An 18,785-nucleotide genomic window follows, 5' to 3' on the forward strand; every position below is an offset into this window, starting at 1 on the left:
AATTGATACTTGAGGTACTTTAGGCCCTTTTCCGCCTTAGAAATGAAGGACTCTATACTTCATGCCATTTTGTTAAATAAAATTTACTACTAAAACAATTTTAGTACACAATTTGTCATTGCTATAGCTTGGTAAAAGAAAAATAAGAATCTCCAAAACATCACTAAAATCATGCCACGTAACATAAAAACCTCCACAACTCCACAAATTAAATAGATACTCAACTCTCCATTTTCCCTCACTGCTGCACTCTCACAGTAGAGAGATGGCTTCTACTTCTGCAGCTTACATTACTACTTTCACTTCTAATCTTCATGAAATCAAACAAAAACCCTTTTTTCCAAGTAAATGTACAGATTTATTCCACCCCTTTTCTCCTCTAAATCTCAAGAACCCAAAGTTCTTTAAGTTTCCTAAAATGACTCTCTCAAATGAATATGAATATGTGGGTACAGAAAATTTCAACTCCCCAAGAACAAGTTATAATTACAATAATGCCACTACTGCTAAGTTTTACAAAAGGATGGATTCTTGTTTGGTAATTCCTCCACCAAAGGGTAAAAAACCCAAAGCTATAATCAAATTTGTTGGTGGTGCTTTTATTGGAGCTGTTCCTGAAGTTTCTTACAGGTTAAACAAGTTGTAGTTTCTGGAATTGGTATTAAAGTTCTAATCTTTTATTGATTTTTTGTTCTGGGGTTTTTCTTGTTAACAGTTATTTGCTTGAGAATTTGGCGAGAGAAGGGTATTTGATAATATGTGTGCCTTACAATGTGACATTTGATCATGCCCAAGTCACAAGACAGGTTTTCGAGAGATTTCATGCTTGTTTTGGTTCAATTTTAGCATCAGGGTTGCCTGATTCTGGCCTTTCTGCTGCTGACATTGTTGATTTGCCACTTTACTCTGTTGGCCACAGGTAATTAATTAGAGTTGAATCACTCTATTTCTCCATTGTTGTTTCCTAATAGTTTGGTTCAAAGGCTAGTTATTTTATAATGGGTTACTCGGTAATTAGTTTGACTCAGCACCAAGTTTCAAGAAAATATTTTGATACTTCTCGTCTTAAATATGCATAACATTTGTGTGGCTATAAAAAATTTCACTTGGAGTAAAATGGAATTTAATGTTAAAATTATTTCTAAATTTAGAAATATATCATTCTTGAACACACTTTTAGGAAATACTATACATAAATTGAAAAGGAGGGAGTAGTAAATAGATTTTCACGTGAAGGCTTCAATATCCTTCTTTCCGTGTGCCATTAATGTAGCTCAGTCTGAGTTAGATTTGCTTAATCGGCTTGTTTCAAAAGCGTTCACTAATTTTAACTCTTTTTACTTTGAAGTGCTAGAGGTGAATATAGTTTTACCTGGCTAAGATGTCTTCTTTTTTTCTTTTTTGTTTTTCGGTACCGTGGATTTTGCAGTAATGGTGCTCTTATTCAAGCACTTACAGGAAGTTATTTTTGTGAGAAGATACCTAAGGTTTGGCTTCTGATATTTGGCTTACAGTCTACCTCCATTTACCTGCAGTCATAGAGAATTCTGAACCTTTAGGAGTCATTTGGTACAATGGTGGGATATCCCATGGGGATTAGTTATCCCACCTTCTATATGGGATAATAACCCCATCATTTTGGTGTAAAAGCTATCCCGGGATTAGCTAATATCCCAAACCAAATATGGAATAAAGTTAATCCCAAACTCTATCCCGGGATTATTATCCTTATCCCATATACCAAACGACCCCTTAGTTCAAAGAAATGAATGTCTTACTGAATCCATTTATGTGTCTTTCATGAAGGCTAATATTATAATATCGTACAACAATAGGCCAGCGTCAGAGGCAGTGCCATATTTTGAGCAGGTAACTTGTCGCTTTCTCACATGCTATATTTTGCTTTTAACATTCTAATTTTGTGCAGCTATATTGGCTTTCACCTAGTGTTTTTCATCATTCATCTTCTATCTAGAGACAATATACAATCCATTATAGCTTGAGAATAACAAAATTGACTTTTTCTTTTACTTTGTTCCCTTTATTCTGCTTTAATTCCTAAAGTATTGAACACCCGTGTGTGGTTATGGCTTCTGTACAAATGCTTCAACTTATCTTTCCGCTGCTATGTGTTCCTTCTCAACTTATTATATCTCATAATCTTAATGTTATACTTATGTCTAGTTCCTTTTCCGAGGTCAAGGTAAATCTTTGCCTGCTCAAGACCCCGCCAAAAATGAACAAAGAAAGAAGCCTGAATTTTTAATAAAAGCGTATGCAATGCTGTTATCATGTCATGTTAGCAAAGCTATATATGCTTTTGTGAGGTTTATAACAAATAGAAACAATGGTATAGAATGAAAAAAGTGGGAGAGAGCACGAGTGCTGAGATGAATTGACTGCTAAGGAGAAGATCTAGATCTGGTTTAATGGCATGCCATTGGCATCAAAGAGAACACTTGAGTCTCTGATAACTTGCTTTACTTCATTCCATTCTTTTTCCTTTCCTACTCCCTGATGGAAAATCGGATAAAGCTTATCTGCCGTGTATTTTGTTTTATGATTTGATAGAGAATATAGGTGAGGAGAGTCTTAGACAAATTTAAGCACTTCCTTCTTTTCTTTTCGTGTGTTTGTCTAAGGGATGATTGATAATCTATAAGGATAACTATGTATGGTACTGGCTTGTAATATAGGTGTTTTCTGATAGGAGTAAATGTGGACGAGGAAGGATCAGATGCCGTAATTACTTTTTTGAAAGAAGCATGAAATCTTGCAACAATTTGTTTTTCTAGAAACTTCAAGTTCAGCTTTTATTTTCTCCATAGAACAATTTGCTGCCAAAATGCATCATTTCTTGAGGTTTTTATCCCATTTTGCAGTTAGGTCTTCTTGTTGGCCAGATGGTTCCTGTTATATCTCCAGTATATTCAATGGCTCAATCCGCTTCAGGTAGATCAATCTAACTGCTTCTCTATTATTAATTTCCCCTAGAAACCATAGTAGTGATTTTCTGCAAATTTGTAGTATGTTGTGCTGAAACTATAGCTCTCATTCAAGTAAGATTGTGAAGATTCACTATTTGTAAGTGAAATTTTATTTACTCAATCTAATTAATTAACCATGACAATTACCTGCTCTATCTTAGCGGTTCAGAGCTATCAAGGGCAGTGCAGATATTAGTTTGTTAGGGGGAACGAAAAAATGAAAAAGTTTGTTAGGGGGAATGAAAAAAAAGAAAAGGAAAGCTGCTGTAAGCTTCAAGATACTTTATTTGCTTCTTTTCATTGTGACATACCCATTTCACAAAAATCTCGGAGTAACAAACTTACCAGGACAAAGCTAAAATCATTTGGGAATTAGATATAATATCTATTTGAGGTGATGCAAAAATGATTAATGTCATAAACAAATTACAATGCACGTTGCTCTTTGTCTTTATTAATCACCTCAACCAATTAGATTTCTTCTAGCTCTATTGCATGCTGATGAAACTATAAGAGACGTTAGGGTGTGTTTGCTATGAATGCAAACGTTTTCCACAGAAAATGTTTTCTTGGAAACTATTTTTTTGGAAAATAAGTGATTTTCATACTTATTTTCTGGTGTTGGGTTAGTTAGCAGAAAATATATAGGCTACTCAGACACCATGGGAGACGGAATGTGTAAGGGGCAGGGGAGGATCATGGCAGTGGGGGTTCAGGTCGGGGGTTAGGGGCCGAGGTCGAGGTTCTGGTCAGGGTCGGCTTTAGGGTTTGGTTCGGGTTTCGAGTTCAGCTGGTCGGGGTTAGGGTCGGGGGGTCGAGGTCGGAGTTCCAAATTGGGGTTCAAGGTCCGGGTCAGGATCGGGGTTCGAGTTTGGGGTTAGGAGAAGGGGGGAAGGGGTCTCGCAAACAAGGTCGAAGTTTGGGGTCAAGGTCAAGGTCGGTGTCAGGATCGGGTCAAGGGTCAGGTGTCGGGGTGGAAACAAGAGTTGGGGGTCGGAGTGTTGGGGTCGGCATCGACCCCAAACCCTGATCCTGAACCAACCCCGTCCACGAGCCCAAACTCCGAACCTGACTGAATTCGAACCTCGACCACGATCCCCGAATCATGATCCCGACCCCAACTCCGAACTCGAACCCCACCCTAAACTTGAACTTCGACCCCCTATCCAAACCTTGATCCCCAAACTTCGAACCCAACCTCAAACCCTGATCCCCCCCCTCGACCTTGATCCTATATCCTGAACTCAACCTTAAACCCTCTCAACCTTAAACCCTAACCCTGACCCCCGAACCTTGATCTTGAACCCCGAACCCAAACCCCGATGTTGTACTCGACCCCTTGACTTTAAGGTCAGGATTTGGGTCTCGAGGTCCGAGGGCCATCGGTGGAGGGGTGGCAGGAGTTGGGGGTGGTTGGGTTGGGATGAGATCGAGATGCGTGGTGATAGGTCGGGGGCCGGGTGGGAAGGGGATCGATTTGTGGGGGGGGGGGGAAGAGGGGGGGGGTTGATGAAAGTTGAAAGAGAGTTTTGGATAATGTTTTTCCAAATTTTGGTAGGGAGTTCCAAAACATGATCAACATAAGTTTGAGGGGTCTAGAAACATTAAATTCTAATTTTCTTGTTTAGAGATGTCAATTGCTATTTCCTTTATGCAGCAATCTTGCAAGCAACTGCTGCTCCATCTACCTAATTTAACTTATATGGAGCTTAAGAATAAAATGTTTAAATTGATTCTTATGTTGAGATTGATGCAGAAGTGTACAAAAAATTGTCTGAATTATTAGAAGTGGTATACTTAATTAGAAAAATGTACATGATTTAATATTTGTTTATGAGTTTAAATTGTTCAAGGAAGAAAAAAATTTCATTTTCAAGAAATAGGTGAAGTTTTTTGTACCGGAAAAAGGAAAGTGGGTCAAATTCAATGGAACATGTGAATATTATTTAATTTCTCCCTTCGTTGCCTACTACACTCTTTTGTTTCCTACTCTCTTTCTCATTTTTCTATTTTTCTCCTGCAATTGGACAAGCGCATGTGCTGTCTACCAGTTGATCTTAGAAACTGTACATGATTCTAGTGATTTGGTGTCAAAATACAAGAAAACCCACTTTTACCTTTTCTGGTATTCCACTTTTTGTGGAGCATCAGACGACTTCCTTTTAAAATGGCTATTAGATGTAGAGATATAATCTTTTTAGATCAAGCAGAAGTAAAAATATCCTCTAGTGTGAGCTTTAGCTGATTTTCTGGAGGAGGTAGAATCTTTAGGTGATTTGCTAGGCTCACTGTGAGATTTGCCATACCACTAGCTTTTTTGTTTTTTATCTTGTGAATATGGTACTGACCTGCCTTAATGTTGTTTTGGTTTTGGTTTTTTAATATATATCTTAGATACTACTACTAAATTTTTGACCGATTCTTAATGAGAAACTACAACAAAACAAAAAAAAATCCTCCTACTGAAGGTCAGGTATGTGAGAAAGGATTTAGGCGAAGTTCAATTATTTCTTTGTAAGTTCTTAGATACTACTTCTTCTAAAATCTTGACCTATTCTTACTGAGAAACTACAATAGTTTCCTTAACCTGAATGATACTGATGATGTCTTGTTGATGTTTGACATAAGAAGTTAATAACTTTGCACATTAATTCATGCGAAAGAATTTAAACATGCAACGTAAAATCTTACGCCACTAGATGAAGTAATCCAAGACTTCTATAAACCCTTCAGGTGTCTTTATATACACGATGTGGCACACCACATAACTCTTTCTTTCTTTTTTTTTTTTAAGTTCAGCGAGTGGAATACTACATAACCCAACACCCTCCCAGTATGTGTAACCCGATTTTGGTTTCACGCGTGGACTTTAATGTGTTCTTACAAGTGTGAGAATGAGTTTAGTAAATGTTGGATCTATTCTTTTGTGAAATAATATGAACATCTAACCCACGACATTAAGGCAACGAGTATGAAAATAAGAAGGAAACTTCATTTTAAATCTTACCATCTACTATGTCAAAACTTTGACAGCATTATTTATGAAAACTAGGGCCAAGAAAATCAAGAAAAATAAGGCTGATATTCTTTTGAAATCTTACCATGTTGATACGTGTCCATAACATTAACTTAAGCTATTAGCAAGAAGCTTCTACAGACACTCAAATTTGTACCTTTTTTAATACTTAAGTCTTCTTGATGATTGTGTTATAGTTTTTTGCAAAGTTCAATTAAAGTTTAAGAGTTACAGATGTTGCAATGCTGGAAATACTGGAGTGAGTGATGTATCAATATGATTGATCAAGAGCTTCAATGAGTTATCATTCACTGTATATGTATGACCTAATATGTAGGAGATGCGTTGAGGGTGTTACTTGATACAGCTGGAACAATCATCCCTGACTATGATCCGGAAACAGTTGTTTCGTTGACTAAATTTGCTGATCAATTGCCTTCGGTATTTGGCGAGGTATGTTCTGTCCATTTTATTTATTGGTGATCCTGCAATTTGGTTGAAAAATTTATTGTCTCCCTTACATGTTACAGTTTTGAATAATATATATCTTGTTGAATCACACTGTCTTCATGCATTCCAAATTTTAAGCATATTATGGTTTTGGTCTTAGTTATCGGTCTAATGAGATTGTTGTTTCTTTAGCTTGCTCAAGGGATATCAGAGTTCAAGCCAACACCCTCTGAAAATCTTGAGTGTTTCAAAAACTCATACAACGTCAAGCGTACACTGCTGGTATTCATATTATGGTTTTTATCATCCAGAAAAGTAGTTTCTGATTGAAAGTCAATGTTAGTTTTGACCTTTATTTCAGGTGAAGTTTGACTCTGATACGATCGATGAGACAGATCGGCTTGAAGAGACATTAAAGCCCCGAGTAGAATCTTTCGGTGGAAAGGTGGAGAAAATTGCATTAACTGGTAACCACATCACACCGTGCGTACAGGTAACTTGCATATTGTTGCGTGATTTTCTTTATTCACTTGTTTCAACTAGCTATAGAAATAAGGAGAACTCTTAAGTACATGAGATACGACTCTTGCGAGTGATATCAGTTCTACTTGTTACCAGCATAGTCCACTGAAAAGTGCAAATTTTAGCATCATTTTCAAGCTGAAATTGTTAAAAAGGATAGTACCACGCAATGATAATGGAAACTCCCTTATCCTTGAACAGTCCTTTACTCATCCTGATATAGAATATGAAAATTGCTCTTATAAGTGAACATTGCGTTATTCGTTCATTTCAACACAATGTGATTGTTTTTTTTTTGGGGGTGGTTAGGAACCAAAATGGCGAGTAGGAGCGGTATACACTCCAGCAGATGCTGTTGCGCAAGTGGTTAAGACTGTTGCCTTAAATGACACTAAGGGACTATGTACAACCATTGTCAACTGGTTCGATCGTATCGAGGAGTTCTGAAATGCTGTTACCTGCATAAGCATGGTACTGAAGCACAATTTATGGGTCAATACCAATGCAGAAAAATGCACATATATCATCACAGTAATACAATTAAACCTCCCCTCGCCCTTCCTTAGAAAAGAGAAAAAGAGAAGTGTATGTCTATACAACGTTGAAAATGTTTACCAATAAGTAACAATTTTGATTCGAGGTCTTCCCATCATACTTATTAGCTCAAATTGCTTGTGAGAAATCAAATTTTGTTAACCCTTTACTATACCATTTAATTGGGATTGACGTGGTTAATTCTCTTACCCCGCAAACGAGACGATTTCCGATTAGAGTTGGGAGTCTTTATTTAAAACTCAAGCTAGTCGAGTACAAAGATAATAATACAATATTTCACCTCATCCTTCCCAAAATGAAAACGTGCACTCATAGGTGTATGGAGTTGCCTAATTCCTTCACAGCAACTTTATTCTTTTATTTGGGTAATCAAACATTACCATAATAGCCTCTTATTCTTTGTCAACTACGAGGAATATTAATATTGTCACCACGATCAAAAATAAGGTGGCCTCGTTGATTTCCTTTTAATTTCGTCTAGGTCAGTTTGCGAAAAGCGCTAAATGTCCAAGTCTAGTCCGCCGTATGAGCTTTGGTGCATGTATTTGTCACCTGTACCAATTTGTGAAATTATTATTGGAGTTAATTATATTTTGTTTAGAAACTAATATAATGCCTCTTGCTTACTTTGGAGCGGTTACTTGTTGCTAAATAGATAATTATGGTGGTATACAGTAGCGGAGCTAGAATTTTTACCAAGGGATATATATATATTTTACACCCCTTGGTTGAATGTGGCTTCACCATTGATGGGTATTGATAATCATGGATTGACCACCATGATTATCTATTTACTTGGTAATGAAAATTCTTTAAGTACCAATGAATTACAAATCAAGTAAATTCAAAGTCTAAATAAAGTACTGTAATCCTTTAAGAATGTTATTGTAATATTTATTTTATGATTGTTATTTTAATATTACATGTATTAAATATATTATTAAGTTTCAGTATCTCTTTTGTTCTCTTTAAGTTTTGCATGTAGAATTTTAGTCTTGATTTCCATTAAGGAAATATCTTTTAAATTTTAATTTTAATTTATTTACAGCATAAGTATAGATTCTTTTAGGAATTTGCTATAAAAACTACACACATATATATATATTTTGTATTATGTACCTTAATTTAATATTTATTGAAATCTCTACCTTTCTTTTATCATTAGTTGTATAAATATATTTTTGAGTTCTGATCACTATCAATAAAATTACTTATATGTGAATTTTTCTATTTTTTTATTTTTCTCATTATCCAACATTATTAACTTATACGTTTGATTACTCAATTTCACTCTTTTTTACCTCCAGAAATAAAATTCGACTTGTTCTACAGATAAGTCTATCACATATATTAACAAATATCTTTTTGGTTAAAAAGATCCGCATAATTAATATAATATCTGATTTATGAATAAAGCTCTTACATTATTAATATTAACAACTCATATGCAAAAATTTATATATTATTTTACATGAATAAGATATTGCATGAAAATTTCTATAATGTCACTCACTGGATGACATTCTTTGAGTTGCTATTCACTGATAAAAAAGATTTCAAATATTATTTATTATATAATAATTTTTCATTATAATATATGTTAAATATATGTCTGAACCGAAATACCCTTAATGTCTAAAAAGCAATTACATAACCACCATCACAAGTTTGAAAGGCTATTATTGCCAAATTTGATATTCTCATGTTAAGGATGTGAATGTGTCACGACCCGGATTTTCCACCCTCGAGAGTCGTGATGGCGCCTACTAGTGAAAGCTAGACAAGCCAATTATTCCAATTATTTAATTCTTTTTATTTTTAATCACTTAACAATTGTGAGTTAACATTTCATAACCAGCGAAAATAATAAAGCGGAAGAACGAAACATAACAATTAAAAATAATATCGATACAAATCCATAAACATAAGCTACCCAGAACTGGTGTTACAATTTCACAGACTGTCTATGAATACTACAAATAGGGTCCGAACAAAATGGATACATATCTGTCTTTGAAATAATAAAAAACAGAAGAAAAACTAGATAGGAAGGGGACGGCAAGGCCTGCGGACGCCTGCGACTACCTCCGATTGCCTGATGGACTGAAGGCAACAACCTCACTACGGTCCGAAAACTGCAGCACCGGGATCTGCACACAGTGCAGAGTGTAGTATCAACACAACCGACCTCATGTGCTAGTAAGTGCCTAGCCTAATCTCGGCGAAGTAGTGACGAGGCTAGGACAAGACTACCAAATAAACCTGTGCAGTTAAATCATATACAGCGAAAAAATAAAGGTAGAAATTTACAGTTAAGGATATGACGGGGAAACATGTTGCGGGGAACATCAAGTAACAACAGAAAACCAATAGATAAATGTAAAGAACACCATAATTCAATTATCAGCAAGAATCAAAAAATCAAAGACAAGTGCACGGCATCACCCTTCATGCTTTTACTCTCGTCCTCACCATAAGAATCAATATAATCGGTACGGCATCACCCTTCGTGCTTTTACCTCACATAATCATGGCACATAATTATCCTTCGTGCATTATCACTCATATCATGGCATGACATTGTACATCGTGCGGCACGACATCACTTTTCGTGCTTTTACCTCACAATATCGGCACAACATCACCCTTCGTGCATTAATACTCTCAAAATCATGCACGACATTACCCTCGTGCTTTACACTCTTTCTCACCCAAGAAACAATCACAAAGCAATTTGCGCAAGGGAATCAATAATATCATAATAAAATCCCATCAAGGGAATAATAGCATAACAACAATATCCCAGCAAGGCAAATAATATCATGAGTAATAACATCCCGGCAAGAGAGATAATATAAAAAACAATAACATCCCGGCAAGGGAGACAATATCATAAACCTCTTCTCTTTTCCACATTTACTTTACAACTCAATTCTCAACTTGAGCCAACGCTCTAAAATATTCAATTGCCAATAATACTTTCACAAGCCTTGTTCAACAATAGAAATCATCATATAAAGCATGAATAATACGAAATAGAGTCACATTAATCATAGTATAAGACTCACGGGCATGCTTGACACCGACATATAGATACTTGTCACCATGCCTATACGTCGTACTCAACAATTAACACATAGAAAATAAGACTCAACTCCGAATCCCTCAAGCTAAGGTTAGACCAAACACTTACCTCAATGCCACGAACACAATTCAACCCTCAACTACCGCTTTACCTCTTGTTTCCACCACCAATCCGCTTATATCTAGTCACAATTTACTTAATAATATTAGTAAATGCTAAATGAGTCAATTCTAATGAATGAAAATAGGTTTTCCAATGATTTTCCCAAAAAGTCAAAAATCGATCCCGGACCCGCTTGGTCCAAACCCGAAATTCGGAACAAAATCCGATTACCCATTCGTCCCCGAGCCCGGATAAATAATTGGTTTTGGAATCCGACCTCAATTTGAGGTCTAAATCCCTAAATTTCAATATTCTTAGGTGTCGCACCTCCTTTTTGCCGCGCCCGAGGGGCGCGTGGGGAGTTTTCTCCAATTGAAGGACAGTCGAAACGGGATTTATTTAGTTATTTCAGAGTCGCCACCTGGGAATTTTAAGGCGTCCCAAGTCACCAATTTCAATCCCTGAATCGAGGAGAATATGACTCTGTTTATTATTCTGCGAACCAGAAATCCTGAGTAAGGAATTCTGTTAATCCGGAAGAAGGTGTTAGACATTTCCGAATTCCGTGGTTCTAGCACGGTCGCTTAACTGTTTTTATTATTGGCTTAATTATCTTGATTTTTATTAAACATATTGATGTTACATGATTTTTGCTACCGCTTATACTTACTGTGTTTGAGGACCCTTCTTTGAATCGAATTACGCGTACGTATATTCGTGTTTTAAAAAATTGCGGACTTGTGTCACGCGTACGTGTACACAATAACTTTTGATAATATATTTATTAAGCAATCATTTTTTCAAAATTGTGTCGAATCAAGAATATTTGTTTTTCTTGAATAGTGAACCGTACATCTCGGGTTTTTATGAAATTGATTTAACGCCTTTGGATAAATCCTTTTATTAAATATTCGTTCGAAATTGCGCGTACGCATAATCCGAATTTACTTTTAAAAATATAATCAGGGTACGCGAACGTATCCCTAATTGCGCAAAATATTTGTAATGGTTTAGGGATTTTCCACAAATTGTTTATTATATTTATGTATTTCTTTTATGTGAAAATCATGAGAAACTCCTATTTAGAGGCCTATAAATTCTTTGAAAAGAATTCGCAATCTATTAAAGGTTGTTCGTCGATTATGATTTCCGAATATAAGTTATATTCATTCCAACTATTCAAATTCAAAGAACAGGATAAAAATATGATTAATACTATTTTTAAACAAATATGACATATATATATATATGCCAAAGAATAAATTGCATATGAAACTAAAAATAAATGATTCATAAAGGAAGGAAATATTTTCCGAGAATTTTCATTATTTACTTAATGCAAATTCTATTTTTCTAATTATCATTGATGTAAAGTGTGGCAATTTATGCTTGTACATCTCTTTTCATTCTCATATACTCGCTTTTAATCTAATAGGCCTAATTATTTGGTCACTTTGTTTTATGAAGATAGATAAGCATCGAATTTATAGAAAGGGAATTATTATACAAGTTAATTCAACAAAGTTACCTTACATGCAACCTAACTGTTTGGCGTAAACATTCATAACGTTTTAACATCATGGTGAGCTATACCAACTTACTTTACTCATATGATTATACCTGTCATCATACCATATAATAACTTATACCAATCTAAACAAAATCATATTTGTTACAAGATATTCTACTAATGTAACTTCTTAATCTTTACATTTAGCTAATGGTATTATGGGATGTAATCAATGGCCCATTTTTATGCCTTACTCCCTGTTTTGACAATTCACATATATCTATACCAATGAGATTTCGGAATGGCTAACATTATTACAAAAAACTTTATATGAATTTCAAAATAAGACAATTTAACTCATGGCTATAAATTGAATTCACTACTAGTTAACTAACATAAAAATGAAATTAAAACTAATGAACTTGGACAATTGGAAAATAGCATTTCAATTCTAGCTTCATTGATGAGTCATGTTGAATCTCTTTCCAACATAGAATTTAAGAAGATATGTACCTGGAAATGGAGGTAAAAGAAGTAAGTTTCAGCAGTTGCAGCAGTAACAAAATCAGTAGAATATACCGATAACACAGCAAATCTGAACAAGAATAGGATTCGAAGAGCCCAGATGCACAGTAAAAGTACTTTTAAGAAACTTCAGATTTTTAACTGAAGAATGAGATCGAACAAATCCGGACAGATTCAAAACCAAGAGTAATATTTCTGATTTTTGATGTTTAGAACGAAACAGACTGAAAACTTTCAATTTCAAGAACACAGAATCAGCGTCAATACTAATTTCCGATATAGAATTCTGTTTTAGTGTCTCTGTTTTCCTTTCTTTCTATCTTCTTTTTAAATTTCTGTTTTTGCTTGATTTTCCTCCTTCAATCTCCTAAAATCTGCCTTAAGCTCTATCTCTCAAACTCTCTTCTTCTGAAAACTGCCCATATTCTCTAAAAAACTCCCTTTTTTTGAGAATCCTCTAAGGTCTCTTCAAGTCTGCCCCTTTTAAGCTGTCCAGCTCCTGTATTTATACAGGGCTGGTTGCACCTTTGTCATGGTGGCTGGACCCTTTATCCCTTTAAAAATTAGAAAGTTTCCATTAAAAACTACTTTTTAATACTTTATGTGATCCTAACATGATTTTCAGCAGCCCCATTATCCCTTGTTCCCCTTTATTACTTAAATTATAGCCATTACATTCCACTTTCAGCCCACTACTATTATCACATTACCCTACTGTTTCTAACCCAGAAATACCTACTGTGATCACTATTATTACTGCCTTAAATGTAAAAATCATAACAGAATTTACAAAACAGATTTAAAAATCTGTTCAAACTTAATTATCAACCTGATTTAACACAGCTAATACCAATTCTCTTAGGTTCTGGACTGAATCCTAAGAATGTAAACATTCTATCACAATTACATCTAATCATCATTTGTAAACTTGAACTCAAACTTGACAATATTACACTGGGTTCAGCATAATAATGCAAACTGAACTTATAATTGAACTAAGATCAAACATACACAGGAGCATTGTCAATATACTGACAATGCCTTGTTCAGAAAACAACATATACAGCATACATTTGAATTCACTGATTCACAAACAAACATGATTTAATTGACGAGTATTAATCAGTTGACTATTTACAACATTTGTCAATAATTAGTCTAAAACAATAGAAGCAGACTGTTTTTTATTAGCATTATCATAAGTGAGAATTCATAATATAACTAATCGACGAACTTAATCGAGTCGATTACTTACATTATGAACAATCACAACCAATTGAAAACAGTTTCATATTTGACCATATAGACGGGCATGAGACAAAAGTGACAGAATTAATCAAATAAAATCATGAAAAATTAACAAGCTATTAAGACAAACAACAACACACGTAGAATACACAAAATAATAGAAAAAATACCTTTGAATCTTCAATTTTAATCCGACTCGAACTCAGCTTGGATTTGGATTTTTGTTTGAAATCAAACAGACCTTAGTCGAAGTATTTTCCACTGAAAATACTTCGACTAAGGTCGATTGAACCTCAATCTTTACTTAATCTGAACAGAATCCGAAAGTTTGGTATTTTTTTAGGGTTCTTAAATATTCGATTTGGGATTTAACCATTTCTGGTCAGATTCGAGAAGAACCAAACATGACCCAAGGGTGAGGGTAGCCTAGGGGTCATTTGGTGTCAACTTAAAACAAATCTGAGCTTGTTCTTGTTTGGTTCGAATCTTCAAAAGAAGATTCGAGAAGCTCGGAACTGATTCGAGCCAAACAAACAACAGATCCATACTCAGGATGACTAGGGGAAGCTATGGTGTTAACTAGGTGCTGATTGGTTTAGATCAGGTTTTCAGGCCAACCTTCGATTTAAGATTCGAAGGGTTGGGGCCTGATTCGAAGGAATCTAAGGTCATATTCGTGTAGGGGACGTTCAGAGGGTTCTGGGGTGTCAAGATGGTGACCGGCGGCGTTGATGCCGCCGGGTTTCAGGCGGTGGAATCCTAGGGCGGCTAGGGTTAGGAGTGGGGGTTTGGGGGACGATGATGAACAGTGTAGGAGGGGGGGTGTTCAGTTAGGGGCCGGGGTAAGGCTTGGGATTTATATAGGGGTGGGGTGGATTGGTATCGTCCGTTGGATCAAGTAGAATGGATGGCTAGGATCAATCCACTTAACCAAACGACATCGTTTGGTTTAAGTTGGGGGACGGGTTGAACCGGGGCAGTGGGTCGGGTAATGATCACGGGTTAGGGTGATGAAATCTTGGCCGTTGGATGGACTTAATCCAACGGCCCTTGATGAATGATCACCAAACGACGTCGTTTGGCGTAGCTGCATTGAATTGGACCGGACAGGCTATTTTGGATTGGGCTGGGGGGGAATTAATTCACTTGGGCCTGGATTTTAATCCAGGTCCAATTTCCTTTCACAATTTATATATATTTTCTAATTTTATTTAAATTATAAAAAATCCTAATAAAAATTATAAAACAATTTTTAACCTTACACAAAAATATTAATTACTTCATAACAATTATTTAACACATAGTCAAAAACATTAATCACACAGTGGGATATTTAAAATAGAACTAACGCATATATTTTTTTTATTTAAATTATCTTTTAAAATGCATAGTTATATCCTATATGCATGCAACATGTATTTTATTTTATTTTTCATTTTATCATGACAAAGTAAACATTTACGGACATAAACAAATATTTAACACCACGCAAATTCAGAAATTACACAGTAAAAGAAATTTATTTTATTTTTGATTTATTTTGGAGTAGTTTTTCGTAAGGCAAAAATCACGTGCTCACAGCTGCCCCTCTTTGTGCGGAAACTCGAAGAGTTTTCGTGCAAAGATAAAGTGAGCGGATACGAGCGATTTTTGCCCGTTCGAATACTCCGTGGGAAGCATTTTTAGAAAGATTTGACCGAACCTCTGCTTCAAAGGTTTCCTACATATCCTTGGCTATAAAGGAATCAGGTCAATGTAGTTCGGGAAGTTTTGGGTAGCTGGGACTACCGTGGGACTGCGATGTTACTGCCGCTTCGTGCTGTTTTTACTGCTTGTTGACCTCCTTATTACACCTTACTTTAAAGGAAATACAAAATTAAACTAGATTATGGTACATGAATTATAAAAATCTTATCTAGATCATGCCCTTGCGTTTCTTGTTGTCTTGATATCTTGGTGAATCTTGGGCATTTGGCTTATTCCGTATTCCTTTTGGAACTCTTGTTGTTTCTTGCTGGGGATTCTGTTGGACTTCTCTGCTTTATTGATTCTAAGTGTGCTCCTTTTCCATATGAGCGGGCTTTTGATTTCAACATTACAATTTCATTCCCTCGTTCTTCAGGTGGGTGCCTTGACTGTTTCTTTTCTTTCTTCATCCTCATTCTCCAGGTGGACGCCTGACTTCTTCAATTTTTCATCCTCATTCCCCAGGTGGACGCCTGATTTCTTCAATTTCTTTATCCTCATTCTCCAGGTGGACGCCTGATTTCTTTAATTCTTCATCCTCATTCTCCAGGTGGACGCCTGACTTCTTTAATTTCTTTATCCTCATTCTCCAGGTGGACGCCTGACTTCTTCAATTCTTCATCCTCATTCTCCAGGTGGACGCCTGACTTCTTCAATTCTTCATCCTCATTCTCCAGGTGGACGCCTGACTTCTTTAATTCTCTGTCCTCATTCTCCAGGTGGACGCCTGACTTCTCCTTTTATCATCCTCATTCTCCAGGTGGACGCCTGACTTCTTTAATTCTTCCTCATTCTCCAGGTGGACGCCTGACTTCTTCAATTCTTCATCCTCATTCTCCAGGTGGACGCCTGACTTCTTTTTAACTTCATCCTCATTCTCCAGGTGGACGCCTGACTTCTTTAATTCTCTGTCCTCATTCTCCAGGTGGACGCCTGACTTCTTTAATTCTCATCCTCATTTTTCCAGGTGGACGCCTGACTTCTTTAATTCTCATCCTCATTCTCCAGGTGGACGCCTGACTTCTTTAATTCTCATCCTCATTCTCCAGGTGGACGCCTGACTTCTTTAATTCTCATCCTCATTCTCCAGGTGGACGCCTGACTTCTTTAATTCTTCATCCTCATTCTCCAGGTGGACGCCTGACTTCTTTAATTCTCATCCTCATTCTCCAGGTGGACGCCTGATTTCTTTAATTCTTCATCCTCATTCTCCAGGTGGACGCCTGACTTCTTTTAATTCTCTTTATCCTCATTCTCCCGGTGGACGCCTGACTTCTTCAATTCTTCATCCTCATTCTCCAGGTGGACGCCTGAATTCTTCAATTCTTCATCCTCATTCTCCAGGTGGACGCCTGACTTCTTTAATTCTCTGTCCTCATTCTCCAGGTGGACGCCTGACTTCTCCTTTTATCATCCTCATTCTCTAGGTGGACGCCTGACTTCTTTAATTCTTCCTCATTCTCCAGGTGGACGCCTGACTTCTTCAATTCTTCATCCTCATTCTCCAGGTGGACGCCTGACTTCTTTTTAACTTCATCCTCATTCTCCAGGTGGACGCCTGACTTCTTTAATTCTCTGTCCTCATTCTCCAGGTGGACGCCTGACTTCTTTAATTCTCATCCTCATTTTTCCAGGTGGACGCCTGACTTCTTTAATTCTCATCCTCATTCTCTAGGTGGACGCCTGACTTCTTTAATTCTCATCCTCATTCTCCAGGTGGACGCCTGACTTCTTTAATTCTTCATCCTCATTCTCCAGGTGGACACCTGACTTCTTTAATTCTCATCCTCATTCTCCAGGTGGACGCCTGACTTCTTTAATTGTCATCCTCATTCTCCAGGTGGACGCCTGACTTCTTTAATTCTCATCCTCATTCTCCAGGTGGACGCCTGACTTCTTTAATTCTCTTCCTCATTCTCCAGGTGGACGCCTGACTTCTTTAATTCTTCATCCTCATTCTCCAGGTGGACGCCTGACTTCTTTAATTCTCATCCTCATTCTCCAGGTGGACGCCTGACTTCTTTAATTTCTTTATCCTCATTCTCCAGGTGGACGCCTGACTTCTTTTTAACTTCTTATCGGGTATTTCCTGACACAAATATTATACTTGCCCCTGTTTTAAATCAAAGAAAACTTCGTTAGTTTAAAGCAGGTTGGTTTGCTGTGGTATTCTTGCAGATGGTGATGCTTCTCTTTGTCTCTCTTTATTGTCTCGGAATGGTTGAAAAAACTGTTTTGTCTTTGTAATTGATCATTGACTATAGGATTCCCCTTTGTATGTTTTCCTTCAAAACCTTTTAACTGTAATCATATGCCCCTTCTGACTTTGCTGATCCATTTTTGATTTCACCTATCTTATACCCATATTTTATCTCCCACATTTCGTGGCTGTATCTTGCAACCTTGAATCTTGGTAGTATACCTTGACATTCCTTCTTATTTGTTTGGAATAAACTTATCTCAAAGCTTGGAGAAAGTAAGATTATTAGTAGCGAAATATGCTGATTTCGACAATTATAGAATGAAAAGAAAATTCTAATTTTTGGATGACTGTTGGAAAAGGAATAAAGGACTTATCTGACTGGAATTAATGGCACCAATGATCAGGGTATGCATTTCGGATTAATCAACCCAGTCTTTTAATCAATCTCTTTTCAATTGTCTCAAGGAGTTTTCATCGATAAGTTTTCCTCATTTTCCACTTCTTCACTTCCTTTTCGCCTTATGGTGCCTGCGAAGGTTTTCACCAATAAGGCTCTCTCATTTTACTTTTCTCTCAACTTCCTTCGCCTTATGGTGCCCGTGTGGATTTTCACCTATAAGACTCTCTCATTTTTACTTTCTTTCCTTGTTTGTACCAGAGTGTTATGAACCACTTCATTTGCTTGTCTCAGCATTTTTCTAAGATTGATCGAAAGGTCTTTTTGGTATAAGGTTAGGAATGGAAAAGGTATTAAAAGCTAAATAGCTTTGGCATGGGTTTAAAATTACAACTCTTGGAATCCTTTCTTATTTCCAATACAATTCCTGCCCCAGTTT

At 36.4% G+C, this 18,785-nt stretch overlaps 1 protein-coding gene across 1 annotated transcript; it reads left to right on the top strand.

Annotated features, from left to right (window-relative positions):
- The first annotated feature begins 213 nt into the window (after positions 1 to 213).
- LOC107812247 (uncharacterized) lies at positions 214 to 7,627 on the top strand. Its single transcript, XM_016637305.2, has 9 exons — positions 214 to 630; positions 716 to 919; positions 1,430 to 1,487; positions 1,807 to 1,869; positions 2,883 to 2,952; positions 6,341 to 6,456; positions 6,646 to 6,735; positions 6,815 to 6,946; positions 7,285 to 7,627. Exons 1-9 carry the CDS (start codon positions 266 to 268, stop codon positions 7,420 to 7,422), a joined length of 1,236 nt encoding a protein of 411 aa, XP_016492791.1. The 5' UTR covers positions 214 to 265; the 3' UTR covers positions 7,423 to 7,627.
- The last annotated feature ends 11,158 nt before the right edge of the window (positions 7,628 to 18,785 follow it).

This window comes from Nicotiana tabacum, chromosome 1, assembly GCF_000715075.1.
Source record: "Nicotiana tabacum cultivar K326 chromosome 1, ASM71507v2, whole genome shotgun sequence".
Lineage (NCBI taxonomy): Eukaryota > Viridiplantae > Streptophyta > Magnoliopsida > Solanales > Solanaceae > Nicotiana > Nicotiana tabacum.